The sequence below is a fragment of the Spermophilus citellus genome, assembly GCF_964194105.1.
Source record: "Spermophilus citellus genome assembly, chromosome: 13".
Classification (NCBI taxonomy): Eukaryota; Metazoa; Chordata; class Mammalia; order Rodentia; family Sciuridae; genus Spermophilus; species Spermophilus citellus.
In genome coordinates, this window is record NC_138193.1 from 577,786 (window position 1) to 595,688 (window position 17,903).

The 17,903-nt window shown below is 41.2% G+C and overlaps 1 protein-coding gene across 1 annotated transcript; it reads right to left on the reverse strand.

Moving 5' to 3' along the window:
* Positions 1-692: 692 nt before the first annotated feature.
* On the reverse strand, positions 693-15,580 carry LOC308632859 (sulfotransferase 1C2; the record flags this gene model as incomplete). Its single annotated transcript, XM_081265229.1, has 7 exons — positions 693-805; positions 2,797-2,977; positions 3,103-3,197; positions 3,692-3,818; positions 9,519-9,616; positions 14,872-14,997; positions 15,430-15,580. The coding sequence occupies 7 exons, from the start codon at positions 15,578-15,580 to the stop codon at positions 693-695; spliced, it is 891 nt and encodes a 296-aa protein (XP_081121355.1).
* Between the last annotated feature and the right edge of the window lie 2,323 nt (positions 15,581-17,903).

Here is a 17,903-nt window from a genome sequence, read left to right on the forward strand (position 1 = left end):
TGCTGACATCAGTCACGTCCCCTACTTTCTGCCTTTACCAGGATCTAACTTGGGCTCCCGAACACCACCCTCCTGCTCTTTCCTATATGGCCTGGCACCTTGTCCCTCTTAATCATGTTTTAGACTTCTGACATTCACTCTCTGGCCTTTCCTTTTATTCTCTGCTTACAATCAGGGTGCTCAGAATATATTTTTTCAGGTCTGGCAGCACCAGGGTTGTATCCCTTCCCATTATTTCTCTTCCCATTGTGACCAGGAAGAACCTCCGGATTGAGCCCAGACCAGTGTTCCCCAAGTGGTCAGAGCAGACATCAGAATTTCATGTTGTTAGTATATATTTTATCTAATATTTGTGTTTTTGTTCTCAAGATATTGTTATATTGCACCCTAGAAAATGGATACACTTCCCAAAAGAATGGGGATTATAAAACTCCTTGTAGTATTTAAGTCTTATATTTTACCTAGTTTATTAAGATGTCTTATTCTTAGTTTGGAAAAAATAGAGGAGAAAATAGGCATTAGACATGATCCTTTTTGCAAAGCTGTGACATATGGTTCATAATTACAGAGATGGTTTGTACCACAATCATAAACATTTCCAATGTGCTTTCAGAGATTCATCTGGCTGTGGCTGAGGATTGAAGACAACAGCGTTTGTGTTCTTGTCTTCCAACTTTTTATTTACTACCTCCTCAGAGTTCCATGCAGAAGTTTATAGTGATTCCTTTCATCTTCTCCCTATATATTTCATCAAACTTTTCATTCTGGGCCACAGTGAAATGGTTTTTCCAATCCCCCACAGTTCCTAGAAGATGGAAACCAGATAGGAGTTGTCATTCTCTTATGGACAGACTGAGTGGACCCACGTTAATCAGTGGAGCACCCACATTAGGCTTGGCCTGTCAGTAGCCTGACTCACCCAGTTATCCCTCAATGAACTCCATTCCATCTGCAGCTATCTGCTATGGGAAGCAGCCCTCTGAGGCTCAGTGCAGGAGGATGGGCTTCTAAATCTAATCATGACTGGTACCAGGAGCTGGTGACCCAGAATGACCCAACCCACCTATGGTAGAGTCACACGGTGGCACTACACAGACATACAAACAAATACACTATGGAAATACACCACCTGAAGAAATCTCAAGATGTTATGTTGACCAAAGGCCCCAGACATAAAAAAAGTGTACTGTGTGATTCCATATGTATGACATCCAAGAATAAGTAAAATCAATCTACAGGATAGAGATTAGAATAGCACTTGTCTCTGCAGGTACATATTGATAAAAACAGGATATGAGAGGGTCCCTTCTGGAGTTATGAAAATGATATCTTGATTGGGGTGCTGGTTGTATGGCTACATATATTTATCAAAGTACGTTAAACTTTGCTTAACATCTTTATGCTTAAGATCTGAGCATTTTTGTATTTAGATTATATATCAACATAAAAGAATTTGAAAATAGTTAGAAGGAGATACTATTTTTCACTAAGTAGTGATTAAAATAATTTCATATTAGAAAATGTTCTTTGTTCCACCAATGTCTCTTCTGAAAAATTTTGTAACAGAAAAGTATCAGGAAATAAGAACTATGCACAAAAATTTTCATTGTAACATTATTCATAAAGATGAAAACTGAAGGCAATGATAACTTCCCTATCACTAGAAAAACAGGTGGGTGAATTAGGAAAGTTTATTCTGCCACTTTGATATAACAGAGGACTTCTAAAAGCAGTGAAGGGCTTGGATCTATACGCCTTGCCCTGGAGAGATGTTTCATATTCTGGTGGGCAAATTTGTACAGGATAACTACATATGGCATACATATCTCTGTGTTTGTATGAGACAAAAGGAAGAGTGTGTATAGAAAGGTAGGTATGTAAGGGCCTAAAGAAGGGCTATTTGCAAAATCACCATCAGCTATTTGAAAAGAAATTGAATAATTTGATTTTTTTCAGAAGCATTGAGTACTCTTTTAGATGGAAAGGGCAATGAAATAATTTCAGTTGCCTACCAAAAAATAAAAGGAAGAAGAAAAGACATTACAAAATAGTATGTAAACCATAGTTCCACTGTTGTGAAAAATAAAAGTATATGCTTATAAAACAGAGAGCAGAAAGACTTTGGGGTGGTAGCATTTGGAGGAGATTTTCTTTAAAGAGATAATATTGAATTGATTAAACTTTCTATAATTTTAATGGATTATTTCTTACATAAAAGTGATGAAGTTTTTTTTTTCTTGAAAAATATATGCTGTGCCAATTAGAATCCCTCTTTTAAGAACTAGAAGCAAAAAATACCAAGAGGAGGCAGTTCTCAGTAGTAGTTACAGTTGAAAATCATGACGTAGGGCAGGTTTGACATGGTCATGACTAGGTCTGAGCAGATATTGAGGCAGCAGAAACTATAATGTAAGTTAAAGTTACAATGGGCAGAGAGAGAGGAAATGGGTCATGACCGAAGATATGCCTAATGCGGACAGTCGCTGAGCCTTTTAAGTGGTGGATTCATGGAGCAAAGAGTTGTGACCTCCTGCTGCTTGGGTCCCAGATCGTTAGGTAGGTCCAGGAGTCTCTGTGAATTCTGGATCAATAGTTGCTCCTGCCTTATTCATTTACAAGGTTGCATTTCCTTTGCTATTCGCAGAGCTTTGTCTACTACAACAGGTTCAAGTGCCTAGCCTTATTAGAACCAGGTATCATGAATAGTCAGTACATGGCTTTGGAATTAATGAAACCCAGTATCATCTTGGCAATGTTACCAGGCAGGCTCAGCGTTTGTGGCAAGGCCCCACAAACCTTTTCTCATGAAGGGGGAAATGGACTGGTCCAGGATAGATTTGGGAACTGTAGAACGATTTGTCATGGGATTTTCCTTCATTTTCTCAAATGATGTCTCTTGGACAATTTTATCCAGCATGGTTTCATCCAAGTTCTTTCCCATGAACTGTGCCACTTTCTGAATTTCATGTTTTGGGTCCTGTGGTGAGGGTGACATAGGAATGGGATGGATGAGTTTCAGAAAGCCATGATTCTTTCTCAGAAGTACAGCCCTGAACAGCTTCAAGTTTCTCTGTTCCTGGGTCTAAGTGGCTCTTTACTCACCTTCTTTATGTCCTCATAGAAGAGGAAGAGAACCTGATGACTGTCTTTCGTCTGCCACCATCCTTTCACATGGTCAAACCAGGAGCCCCAACCCACTGTAACAGACACAAAGAGCAGTCTACAGAGACATGGCACAGAACCTTCTGAGGGTCAGGGTTTTTATTGATTTGAAGTGTAAAGGGGACAGAGTCTGCATCAGATACCTCCTAAGAGTCCCAATCTGTTTGATTTTGATGGTCATGTGGACTGGGATGGGCTTGGGGTTATTTGTCCAAACATGCTACCCAAAGGGTCTTCCTGTTGAGGATGCACAAACATGTGTACCCTCACTGAGATAGCAATCCCTCTGGAATGAGGGTGCCTCAACAGAACCTGTGACCCAGAACACAGACTTTCTAACCAGGTGGGAGATATTTACTGAGGGCTGTGGGTCTATAGTAGAAAAGCAGCCAAGCTGCTCTACCTGGTCCCCATCTGTGGCAGGATTACCCAAAGAGGCAAAGTTCTAGAGAATCAAATGTTATGTCTGATTCTCTTGAATCAGTCTCACTAGAATGGGAATACAGGTACATGAAGCATTTTCTTTTACCTTTTCCATCAATGAAGGTTTCAAAATACTCTTCCCAGGTTCCAGGGTCAGGTAGCACTTGATTCATCCTTTGGAAATGGTAGTAGGAAACCATACAGTCTTTGGCATTTCTAGCTACATAAAGGAACTTTAGGGTAAGGAGACAGATGGATGAAAAATGTTATAGAAATGGATTTTCACAAAGTTCACCTGGGTTGAGTCTTCCTGAGGCTATCTACACACACCTGTTTAGCACTTCAGAGCTGGCAGTGTGGCTTTGTAACCTCTCACCACTCTCCGTGTATCTTTGCCAATTATACTCTGTTTCCAACCTGATCCTATTAAGTCTTTAATTAGCTAACCTGATCCCCACTGGTGGCAGGGGGCTAAATCCTCCTTTAGAAAGGATGACCTGTCATGTGACTAAAAAATGCCACATGCATATGGATGAGGCTTCTGACAAACTCATCTTGGTGTCCTGGTGAAACAGGATAGCTTCGTGGTTAGGGTATGGACTGTGGAACAAGAAAAGAGTTACTGTCTTCCTTCTGGCCTCTCCAACTTTATTATTTCTATCTCTAGTCACTTCAGCTCTGCCCCTACAAAGCGTCCCTTTATGTGTCACTTTGACCTCAAAGTCAAATCTTCCTCTTCACAACTTTTCATTTAACCAACGTTTGTCTCATTATTATAAAATGAGAGAGGTAGGTAAATTCACATTGATTGTATCAGCCCCAAAGTGCCCTCTCAACTATCCACCCAGGACCCATGAACAGTTATTTCAGTGCTGTGCTGATTCTCACCATAAAACAGTGGTTCATAATCAGGGATGATATTTTCCACCAGAAGACATTTATCAATCACCAGAGACATTTTTAGTTGTGACACTGGGACAGTGATGCTGGCCTCTAGTGAGTAAAGGTCAGGAATGCTGTACATCACTCTGCCATACACAGGAGACAGAACTAAGATTTCATGTCACGCCAATCAGAATGGCAGCCATTATGAAGACAAACAACAATGAGTGTTGGTGAGGATGTGGGGGGAAAGGCACACTCATACATTGCTGGTGGGACTGCAAACTGGTGCAGCCAATAGGGAAAGCAGTATGGAGATTCCTTGGAAAACTGGGAATGGAACCACCATTTGACCCAGCTATTCCTCTCCTCAGTCTATACCCAAAGGACTTAAAAACAGCATACTACAGGGACACAGCCACATCAGTGTTTACAGCAGCACAACTCACAATAGCTAAATTGTGGAACCAACCTAGATGCCCTTCAGTAGATGAATGGATGAAAAAAATGTGGCACTTATACACCATGGAATTTTCTCAGCAATAAAAGAGAATAAAATCATCGCATTTGCAGGTCAATGGATAGAGTTGGAGGAGATAATGTTAAATCCCAAAAAAACAAATGCTGAATGTTTTCTCTGATATAAGGAGGCTGACTCATAGTGGGGTAGGGAGAGGGAGCATGGGAGGAATAGACAAACTCAAGATAGGGCAGAGGGGTGGGAGGGGAAGGGAGGGGGCACGGAGTTAGAAATGATGGTGGAATGTGATGGTCATCATTATCCAAAGTGCAGGTATGAAGACAAAAATTGGTTTGAATATACTTTGTATACAACCAAAGATATCTAAAATTGTGCTCTATATGTGCAATATGAATTGTAATGTATTCTGCTTTTATATATAAATTTTAAAAATTAATAAAAAATACATAGGAGAGTCCTTCTGCTCCCACCCACATGAAAGAATTATCTGGCTCAAAATATCAGTAGTGCTATATTTATTCATATTAAACTATCTTTTATGTTCTCTATTCTGATACTTGGGCATTTTGGGACCTCTCTGTTTTTAGAGGGAGTATCCTTTCTAGGAGTAGCTCATTCCTAGGTCTAGTAAATATACAGCCAACCAGTCCAGAGCCCACAGTTCCACCTCCTCCTTTATGAACCTCTCATACTCTGAACCACTATCCACCTGCCCACTCAGCACAGGGCAGGTACCAGACAATCAGACACAGCCCCATGCCCCAGAGTCTGCTAAATTGTTCAAACCACCCAGCTCGAAGCCTGCCTATCTTGCATCTCCTGTCCCCATCCTGCAGAGACTACAATAATGGCTCTTGTACATATTTCATCTCTCTGCAACCGGACTGACCTGGTGCTTCTCTATATGGCTCTATGTGGCATGCGGTACCTTCTGTTTCTAGGGAACTGTGAGCACAAAACACTCTTCATGACGGTCATTTCTATGTCTGCATTACTTACCACATCACTTTGAACAAATCCCATTTGTCTTTTAAGCAAAAACAAAACAAAACAAAATTATAAAATAAGGGCTGAGATTGAAAAGCCCTGCTTTCAAAGTTGGTTACTCTGCCACTGTTGTCTAAGTCCTATATCCGTCTTCTCCACCAATGAACACGTTTCTTAAAATATTTAAAAAAACACCTGAATCCTTAAGCTTTTAAACCTCAGTTGTCTTTCACTTCACTGTCCCTTGCCAGCTTGTGAATCTCTTCTCATATTTCTGACCTGCAGTCACAAGACTTCATCCCCTCTCCTAGTTCATGAATTTGGTATTCATCTGTATTTATACTGCATATTAGCCTATTTTTGGGTTTTAAATTTCAATAACTGACTTATATTTCTTTAATAGTTCTGTTTCTAATTATATCTTATTCCTGTATTTTAATTTTGATTCAATCTTTCATTTCTTTATACAACCTATTCTTCTTTCCTTCCTCCTTCCCTTTTTTCTTCTTTCTTTGTCTCTCTCTCTCTTTTTTTCTTTCCAGGGCTGTAAATGAAACCAGAACTTTGTATGCTAGGAAAACACCCTAGTACTTCCCAGACCTCTTCTTTTATTTCTATAGGTGATAAATTGTTAAGTCAAGTTCTTGAGGTCTAACTCTGCTGCTTGTTATCTGTCTGTCTGTCTATCATCTCTATCTCCATCTCAGTATCTCGGCTAATTCTGTATTTTGTAATGTGGGATGGTGAGCTCAGGTGGGTATCTTGTGAGGCATGGACAGAAACTGTATTCTTCCAGACCATGTGCCTGCCAGGGATCCTAGGGAACACTGATAGTTATCATATGCCGATTTGACTTATTGTATTTTCTTGAACAGCATCAGGAAGGCCAATTTGAATCCCAAAGTTTTGAGAGAGGAGGACAGTGGGCACACATTCTCGGGGGAGCTAAGAGTAGGCTCAAGACAGGCTCCCTGGGTTCTCCTTCATCATCTCCACCCACCATTGAGGACTCAACCTTTCAGTATCCCAGTTATTCTCCTGATTCTTCTGGTTCCTGATATCCTTGGCTTTGGCCTTGTGCCTTTGCAGCCATCAAAATTTAAGTTGCTGGATTATCCAGGTCATCAAATTTCCCCAGACAGATCCAGGCCTAATTTACTTCTCTGATTTTTATTTCCCTCTTCATTTTTAGAACTTAGGGACTTTCCTTACTTTTAAACCCATCTCAGTTGTACATTTAAAAAGGAAATTCTGCTATGTCCTGCAGCATTCCTTGGTTGTATACAAATGTTTTTGTATACAAAACATCATCCTGGAAACAGAAGTTCTCACTCCTTACCCAGATTTTCCAAAAGGAAGCCATGTCATTTGATGTGAGTCCCCCCACTTGCACTCCTGTCATCCTGAAATTGCCTTCTTAGTCATTCCCATCTATTTCCACTGCTGAGAAAACAGTGCCCCATATTCAATCTGTGCTCTTGCCTCCCCTTGGTTACACAGTTCTCATCTTTTGTAGATCAGCAGACAGGCTTTACTGCCCTATGTGGTGACAGAAATTTAACAGGCACTGACGTCCATGATAAATAAAGTACCAGAATGAATAAAACAAGGAGCTCAGGGCTGTGGCCAAGTGCCTCCTCAAGAGCATTCATTGCTCCATCTGTTCATCAACTTTCCCTTTTGAACAATCTGCAAGGCTTTTTTTTTTATTCCCCTTTCCCTCTCCCCATGGCCCAGCCTGTGGCCCCTGTTCTCACTCTTCCCTTCACCGCAAGCCTTGCTCTTCAGAGCAGCGGATCCTCATGCCTCCCCATGTCTCATTCTCTCTAGAAATTCAGTACAGCTTCTGCCTTCAAGTCTTGTGGAAACTGTTCACTGAACATAGAATCTTGCATTTTCCCTTACTGTTGAGAAGCTGTCAACCCTTCAGAAGTAGAGGAGACGTAAAGATATGGTGGAGGAAGTTCTGACCTGGGGTCTGGAGGCCGCACTCTGCCTTTAATTTCTTTCGTCTGTCTAATTGCTCTGGCCAGTGTTTCGAGAACTATATTGAATAGAAGTGGTGATAGAGGGCATCCCTGTCTTGTTCCGGATTTTAGAGGGAATGCCTTTAACTTTTGTCCATTCAGAATGATGCTAGCCTGAGGCTTAGCATAGATAGTTTTTACAATGTCAAGGTAAGTTCCTGTTATCCCTAGTTTTTCTAATGTTTTGAACATAAAGGCATGCTGTACTTTGTCGAATGCTTTCTCTGCATCTATCGAGATGATCATATGGTTCTTATCTTTAAGTCTATTGATGTGGTGAATAACATTTATTGATTTTCGTATGTTGAACCATCCTTGCATCCCAGGGATGAATCCTACTTGATCATGGTGCACAATTTTTTTGATGTGTTTTTGTATTCGATTCGCCAGAATTTTATTGAGGATTTTTGCATCTAGGTTCATTAGAGATATTGGTCTGTAGTTTTCTTTCTTTGAGGTGTCTTTGTCTGGTTTCGGGATCAGGGTGATGTTGGCCTCATAGAATGAATTTGGAAGAGCTCCCTCTTTTTCTATTTCCTGAAATAACTTGAAAAGTATTGGTATTAATTCTTCTTTAAAGGTTTTGTAAAACTCTGCTGTATACCCATCCGGTCCTGGGCTTTTCTTGGATGGTAGTCTTTTGATGGCTTCTTCAATTTCATCCATTGATATTGGTCTGTTCAGATTGTGTGTATCCTCCTGACTCAGTCTGGGCAAATCATATGACTTAAGAAATTTATCGATGTCTTCACTATCCTCTATTTTATTGGAATATAGGTTTTCAAAATAATTTCTAATTGTCTTCTGTATTTCTGTAGCATCTGTTGTGATATTGCCTTTTTCATCCCGTATGTTAGTAATTTGAGTTCTCTCTCTTAACTGACTTATATAGAATATATCAACCATCATCAAATGGATATACTTTCTTCTCAGCAGCACATGGATCCTTCTCAAAAATAGACCATATATTATGCCATAGGGCAACCCTCAGTAAATATAAAGGGGTGGAGATAATACCATGCATTCTATCTGATCATAATGGAATGAAACTGGAAATCAATAACAAAAGAAGGAAGGAAAAATCCTACATCACATGGAAAATGAACAATATACTACTGAATGATCAATGGGTTACAGAAGACATAAAGGAGGAAATCAAAAAATTCTTGGAGATAAACGAAAATACAGACACAACATATCGGAATCTATGGGACACAATGAAAGCAGTTTTAAGAGGAAAGTTCATCGCCTGGTGGTCACTCCTCAAAAAAAGAAGAAACCAACAAATAAATGAGCTCACACTCCAACTCAAAGCCCTAGAAAAGGAGGAGCAAAACAACAGCAAATATAGCAGAAGGCAAGAAATAATTAAAATCAGAGCGGAAATTAATGAAATTGAAACAAAAGAAACTATTGAAAAAATTAACAAAACTAAAAGTTGGTTCTTCGAAAAAATAAATAAGATCGACAGACCTCTAGGCATGCTAACAAAGTGGAGGCCGCACTCTGGGTGGGCTTCCTCTCCTCCTGCCACCAGGTGGCTGAGCTGATCCTACCTTGCAGTTGTTTTCCCAGAATGATGGTGGCAGCAACTGAGTAGGAAGGTGAGTCCTCAGTATCCGTGGACCAGGCATGGCATTGGCTTTTTCCACACCTTTAAAATAATTCAAGAGGGTACATCTGTATGGCGTAAGCACGGTGTGGGGACCTCGTGTCTCAGGCTCTGTCCAGAATGTTCCATTATGCACTTGTCTCTCTGTTTGTTTCTTGGCTTTCTTTTGGGATTTCACAGTCATATTACTGATATTACTTTCATTTTGAAGAATGACAACATGAAGGCTATAAGGGAGCTTCCAGTTAAGCGACTTCATTACTTCAAAGATAAGGAGACGGACCATGGTATCGTGTTGAGATGGAGCCCATCAGGACCAGAGAGCAGGGCTCTCACCTTCCAGCCAGCTAGAGCCAACCCTATGTGACCGGCCTATGCCAATCACTTTTTCCAACTCTAAAACCATAGACATTTCCTGGCATGTAAGTCATGATTTCTACTCTTTCATTTATACCATTATTGGGTACTCGCTGTATGCAATATTGTGTTGAACTGAGGTTATAGGGAAAAGACAACAAATAAAGCAAACATCTTCTTTCTAAGGAGTTTCAACTCTAGTGTAGCAATCAGAGGCTCAGGTAAATTGCCAGTGGAGAGCCAAAGGAGTCAGTGCTGAAAATCAAAATTGCTCCAAAGATCTGGAGTGAATTGATGTGCTGAGGTGACACAGTTGAATTTGGACCAGTTGTATGTGATGGGTGAAGATCCCTCTGCATGAAGGGTCAAGAATGCTGATTGCTGAGGGAGGGTATTTATAAAATAAAGAAATAAGAAATGACATAAAATAACATGTTACTTTAAATGTGCAGCAGGGAGTTACACTTAGAAGTGGCTTCCACACAAACTCCCATTTGGCTGGCTGGTGTGAGGGCTGGCAGGGGATCAGGTCTCTGTTCTAAGCCTGTAATCAAAGTGCCCTCAGCTGACTGAGGAGCTAGGCCCTCTTCTCTCAGTGCCTGTTTTTCAAGGATGGGCCTCATCGGGAAGGAAACTGTGGAGAAGATGCCTCTCTGTGCCTCTTGTCCTTTGTTCTGGGCACACCTGTAAACTATATTTTGCCTTCTAAAAAGTGTGGTGCTGGGAGTGTTGTTCTGGATGCCAACTTCCCTCCACTGCTGTCAACCAGGCTCCTGGGCAATCTTTAAGTGTTATAGGAATGGCTGTTCTACTGGCCCTGAAGAGGAGGGAGTCTCTCTGCTAGATCCCAGGAAAGAGAATGAGAACTGAGCCCTTCAACAGGGAGGGGCCAGGTCTGGAGCTGACATCCGTGTTATGGACACCTTGAAGCATGCAGACCTAGTACTTTCAAATCATGGCTGCTTTTGAGCCACTCCAATTGAGGAGCAGTTCTTTTTGGAAGCTTGGCATGATCTCTCATCTCCACGGCTCTTCACATTTTCTTCCCAAACTTTCACTTTAGCATTAGCATTTACACTAACATTCTGATCATCTCAACTTTATTTATGGGAATCTCCAATTATGTTTTAAGAAATTGGTATCACAGTTTCACATAACAACCATCTTAACCTTTTTGTGTGTATGCCTTGGACTGAACCCAGGACTCGGGCATGCTAAGCACATGTTCTACCACTAAGCTATACTCCGAACCCCATCTACACCATTTCTAAGTATACATTTCAGTGACTTTAAGTATGTTTGCATTGTTGTATAACTATGTATTTCCTGAACTTTTTTATTTTCCCAAACTGAATCTCTGTGCCCTTTAACACTAACTCCACAATTCTTCTCCAAGTCTCTGGCAACCACAATTCTGCTTTCGGTCTCTTTGTATTTGACTACTTTAAGTATTCATATAAGTGGAATCACAGTATTTGCCCTTTTTCATTTGGCTTATTTCACTTAACACGTCTTCGGTGTTCTTCATGTTACAGCATACGTCAGAATTGTGTTCCATTGTATGTATAGACTACATTTTCTTTGTGCTTGCTTCTCTTGTTATTGTGACTAGTGCTGCTATAAACTCTGTTTGAGTCCCTGTTTTCAATTCTTTTGGATATCTGCCTAAAAGTGACATCGCTGGATCATGCGGTACCAACATTTTTTTTCTTTAAATAAGAGAGCATTCTAGTACTAAAAAGAAAATTGGAAAGCCACTTTTAGAGGTCATTAAATGCATACTTCTCAGTAAGGATTCTCAAACTTGCCCTGCCTTTCCTCAGCTCCTGTCTGGTCTCCTGCTCAAACTCTGCCCTTCTGTTCGCATGGGCCCCACTGCTCCAGGTCCCCTGTATAGAGGACACGAGTCTTCCCTCCTGCTTTCATCTCTGTTGAGGTTTGTAGCAGTTTAACTCTGCCTCATATATTTTTTCTAACTCATGAAATTGTTTTTCCTTACTTGTTTTGTGATTTTTGTAATGAGAACTCTTCCTTCTATTGGTCTTCATATTGCACCTACATTTTAGCTATCATCTCAATTTTGTTTGCTGCCACCCATCTGTAGCTCCCTCTTCACTTGTTCCCTGGGGCATCAACTGTTTTATTGTAACCCTGATTAAATAGATGAAACCACATATGTGGTGCTTCGATTTGAATCTATAGGTGTCTTCTAAAAGAAGAGGTCCTAGGACGTCCTCGTAATGTTCAAACCACTGTACCCCCAGAAGTGGAAATGTCTGGAGAGGTTTTGGAAGAGGCTATGGCTGACTAGGTGCACAGACATGAAGGCAGGAGGGAAGGTTGCAGGCTGTTGGACTCTCAGTTCCAACTTGGAGAGCAAGACCCAGGTAATCTGCCAGGAAGTCAGCCCTGCAGGCTGGTCAGTTTCTTTCCTGGTATTTGTGGCTGTCATTTTTCTCCTTCCATACCTCATTTAATGCCATCTTCTAATTGGGAAGCCTATCTTCAGTTATTACCACCACTTCCCACAGCCAGATAGCAGCCCTCCTCCTCCTGAACCAGCTCGCCTGGTGGATTTGGCCAACTCCAACATAAACTCTTCTTCCAAAGATGGCCTGTAGGAGAAAGAGCTTCCGTGGGGTTGGGACTCTGCATAAATCAGTCTTTCAGTTCTTAATTTACATTTTATCCTCTCTCTTTCTCTTATTAGTGCTCCAGGAAATCAGTTATTTCATACCACCCCAGGAAACTCCCTCGGTTGCTCAGATCCCGGGTTGGGAAGAACAGTGTTCAAGGGCACAAGGAACAGCCAAGGGCAGATGGAACAGCCCTGCCTTTCGTCTCTTTCCTCAGCTCCTGTCTGGTCTCCTGCTCTAACTCTGCCCGTCTTTTCACATGGGTCCCACCGCTCCAGGCCCCCTATGTAGAGAAGATGTGTCTTCCCTCCTGCTTTCATCCCTATTGAGGCCATAGAACCCATTTTCATCTCACTGGCAGGGAGCAGGGGACCCATGGAGTCAGTCATGTTTGGCCTTCATCATCTGCACTGAGGTCCTAGCCCTGGGATTTGAGCCATATATCATGTGTCTTTATGAGAGAAGTAGTTCAGCTTGTTGTGGAAATAGCCCCAGGGAGTACAAAGTAGCTAATAGTTAAACAGTTCTTGCCTTCAAGGAGCTTGTGGTCTGGCAGAAGAGAGAGGCAATAGTCAACAAGGACAGTAACAGCTGATCATTCTGGTCCCCTCCAGGAGTGCAGTTTGGCCGTGCTCCCCTGGTTCTGCCCATAGCACTCCATGCTAACCTCTGACTCACCCACCGATTGTGACATACATGTTGTCTGCATTTTTCTCTTCCATGGAACCATACGTATTGAGGGCCAGTGGATGCAAGATGTCTGATGAGCAGTCCAGGGCCTGTAGTGAGTGTTGAACTGAGTGGGCTACTCCTAGATTTCACCTATATGTAGTTCACACACCCACATGTGTGCACATTTTCTCAGTCTTTCCAAATGTATTCCTGTTAGACTCTATGCTTTTGGTGTGAAATGTCTTTGTACCTGGGATTTGGTCAGAGGGTGCAAGGGACCTTAGGAAGGAGACTGACTAGCTTGTTCATGGCCCAGTGGTGCCCATCCACTCCAGAGGTTTTCACCCTTGACTCACGTGCATGAGTCGATGTCATCTGCTACCCTCCTCCTCTCAGGGGCACACCTCACCTCTATGGGCAGAGACTGTGTATCCTGAAATAAAACCACTGCATGGATGAGTCTCCACTGAGTATCCATCTGTCAGTGGCTGGGAAGAAAAGAAAACCTGAGACTGTTTGTTCCTCCTTGGACTCAGGGCACCTTGATTCATAAAGAACCATCTTGGCTTCCATATGACATGCCAAACTGGGTGATTGGTTACCCTGCTTCTTAAAAATCCTACAGCTGCTGGGATGACCTGAGGGAGGCTCTGTCTTGTTTTTTTCTGACTTAGTGATGGGACATTGTGCTCCCCACTGGCAAGAAACCTCATTAGAAATCTTGCTTAGGATTTTCTCTCTCTTTAATCTCCCAATTGTCAGAGATTAAACAATGTTGACAGGGGCAGGATGTAGAAACAAGACAAAAATTTGGGCTTGGTTGGTCCAAGGACCAAATGGCACCCTGGGGCAAGTGATTTATCCTGGAGAGGTAGCTGGCAACAATACTTTACCATGAGATACCCTGACAGGCACTGTTTCAAGCTTTTTACATATATTAACTCACTTAATCCTCACAACTAATTGAGGTAGGTGCTAAATTCTGTGGCTATTTTGTAGCTGAGTAAATTATAGAGAGAGGTTAAATAACTTGCTAAAAGTCATGGGATAAGTGACATAGCCAGGATTTGAACCCCAGTTGTCTAGATTTACCCTACTGTGGAGTCATAATCAGAGACAAAGAAAAATGGAAGATCTTGATTGCACATGGAATGAATCCCAGTTAGGCAAACAGAGGTTAGCCTGTGTATGGAGTTGGCACTCCACAGATAATTAAGAGATGGAGAACATCAGGCATTGAATTGCAAAGCCAGTGTCACCTACAGAGGAACTTAGATCCAGAAGGACCTCAAGGGTATCTTGGCTTGGAGATACACCTGGACAAGGTCACAAGTTCTTATGCATATCAATCAGACCAGGAAGTACATTTCTTAAGGCATTGGAAAGGCTCATCAGACCACCATCAACAGTTTTCTAAGAACTCCAGATCTCCATGCTAGAGCTGCACTGCTTCGTTTTCATAGCTCTATTATTTGTGTTCCCAAGTTTCTATTACATGGATCTCTGTAATGCTCAGCTTTGGGAAGTTTCTCTCTCTCTCTCTCTCTCTCTCTCTCTCTCTCTCTCTCTGTGTGTGTGTGTGTGTGTGTGTGTGTATCTGTGAACTCTCTGGAACTCACCAGAGGGACTCACCTGAGGGCTGGGGAGGCCGAGCCCACTCAATGAAAGGGTGACGGTGTTGGATGATGGCTCGCTGGCACTTCTCCACATCCGCATCCTGTTCAATCATGTCCACAATTTCCTGAATCCACGTTGTCCCTGAGGGTCAGAAGAGAAAGACAAGAAGCAGAAAACTTTTAGATAATCTTCTTGAAGCTTCCTGAGGGAAAGGATGAAGGGACATGGAGTCTATTGTTGGCTTCAACCTCCTCTGGGTCCAGGATCCTGTTTGCCATGAGAGAGGGATGTCCATGCGGGACAGACTTTGGGTCTCTACTTGGAGTGGAAAACAAAGGAAAAGCTCACAACCACCCAAGAGCAGAGCATGGCCGAGCACAGCAGGTGGGGCCTCCAGCACTGCTATGCTGCAGCCCCTTCTGGGAATCCAGGGATGCCAGGTATCCAAGCCTAAGCCCCCTCCTAGAACAGCAAGGAGCACGTCTTCCATCCTGGGGCATACTGACTTATGTGGAGATGCCCTTTCTGACTTAGCAGGGTGAGGTCTCTGCTGTTACCCTGCCCCACAATCACCTGCTTTAGGGTAAGTACAGATGAGAAGATCATCCGGCTTCGCCTCAAAGTTCTGGATCTGGCTCCAGTTGTCTACAGTGGTACTCTGCAGGGGGATCCCTGCCACCTCTTTCAGTGGTGATTGCTTCTTCAAATTCGAGGTCAGGGCCATACTGTCTTGCGGTGGAGAGTCCTTATGAGAAAAGAAAAGAGCTTTCTTTAAAAAAAACTGGCGGTGGGGCTGGAGATGTGGCTCAAGCGGTAGCACGCTCGCCTGGCATGGGTGCGGCCCGGGTTCGATCCTCAGCACCACATACAAACAAAGATGTTGTGCCTGCTGAAAACTAGAAAATAAAAATTAAAATTCTCTCTCTCTCTCTTTAAAAAAAAAAACTGGTGGTAAAATACACATAACATGAAATTGAGCATTTTAACCATTTTTAATTGTATAATTCAGTAGCATTAATTACTTTCACATTGTTGTGCACTCATCACTATTACCCACCTCTTGAACATTTTCTTTTTCTTAAATGGAAACACTGTACTCATTAATCACTAACTCCTCATTCTCCATTCTTCAGCCACTGAAAACCACCATTCTACGTTCTGTTTCCACAAACACTAGTTGTTTTACTTAAGTAAAATCACACAGTATTTGCCTTTTTGTGAGTGGCCTGTTTAATTTAGCTTAATAGTTTTATGATTAACCCATGTTGTGTAATGTTGCAGGACTGCCTTCCTTTTTGAAGCTGAATGATATTCTTTGCTCATGTGCTGTATTTGATTATCCATTAATTCATCTGCGGAAGCTTGGGTTGTTTCTACCTTTTGATTATTGTGATTGATGCTGCTATGAAGATGGGTATATAATATCTCTTTGAGTTCCCATTGTTCATACTTTGGGGTAAATACATAGAAATGTAATTCCCCAAATTAAACATTATATGTTTAATTTTGGGAAAAACCTATTGTACCATGTTCCACAGTGGCTGTATCATTTCACATTCTCACATGCAGTACACAGGCTCCAATTTCTCTATATTATCACCAACACATGATGTTTTCTGGGTTTTTAAAAATAGCTATCCTGATGAGGATGAGGTTTTATTTCATTGTGGTTTTGATTTGCATATCTCTAATGACTAATGACGTTGAACATATTCTCATGAGCTAAGTGTTCATTTCTTTGTAGAAATGTCTTTTCAAAGTCTTTGCCCATCTTTGCATTTGTTGTTGTTCTTTTGAAAGAAGTTGTATTGAAAAGAAGGCTTTTAAAAGCATAAAAGGAGGAAGACAGAAGTAGTGGGCCACTGTTACTCTTGGGATTTCAGGAGATATTTATTAATACTACTATTAATGAAATGATAGTAGTCAAAACCCAGCACTTATCAAACACTTTAATTTGTCATGTGTTAGGCTAAATGCCTGTATAAATAGTTCTTAGTTCTTGCATAATATGAGTGACAGAACTTTGGAGATTAAAGGGTCCTTACAGAAAATGTAATAGTAAACGATTGTTGGAAATTCAATAAAAGAAGCTGGTTCCATGATTCCATAGAAGGGGTGAGGGAACTGGCAGCCCAGCTTGGCCAAACCTAGCTTTCAAATCGCCTTTCCCTCCCAGAGAGTGAGACCCACAGCATAGTTTACATCATGAAATGAAAGACAGGTGTACAGCGTATGCCTCTCAGTAGAAAACACATCACCTATGAAGTGGTCCTGCCACATACATTGAACCCAAATCAGTAAGCAAATATTGGTTTAAAGGAAATTCATATTAAAATATATCACAACAATGAAATGAAAATGTAAGTCAATATATAAGACCAATAATCAATAAATGGAATTGCTTCAGATTTAAAAAACTTCTGCACAACAGAGGAAACAAGAACACAAAGAGAGGAGAAAATCTTTGCTAGCTACTCTTCCAACAGGAGTTTATTATGCAGAATATAGATAGAACTCAAAAAACACCAAAACCAAAATCAAACAACCCAATCAATAGACAAATAATTAATTAAAAGACATTTTTCAAAAGAAAAAATGCAAATGACTAAAAACTGTATGAAAAAAAAATGTTCAATGTCCTTAGCAATCAGGGAAATGCAAATCAAAACTGCAGTCCAATTAGAATGATAATCATCAAAAATATAAATAATAATAAATGCTTTTGAGGTTGTGAGGAAAAAAGTATAGTTATATATTGTAGAGGGGACTGTGAATGAGTACAACCACTTTGGAAATCAGTATGGAGAATCCTCAAAAGGCTGGGAATGGACTCACTCTATGACCAAGCTACTCTACTTAAAATAATTAAGATCAGCATGTTATAGCAATACATCCATACAAATGTTTATAGCAGCACAATTTACAAGCCAAGTTATGGAACCAGTCAAGGTACCTGTCAATAGATGAATGGATAAAGAAAAAGTGATCTATCTATCTATCTATCTATCTATCTATCTATCTATCCATCCATCTGTCTATTCACACAC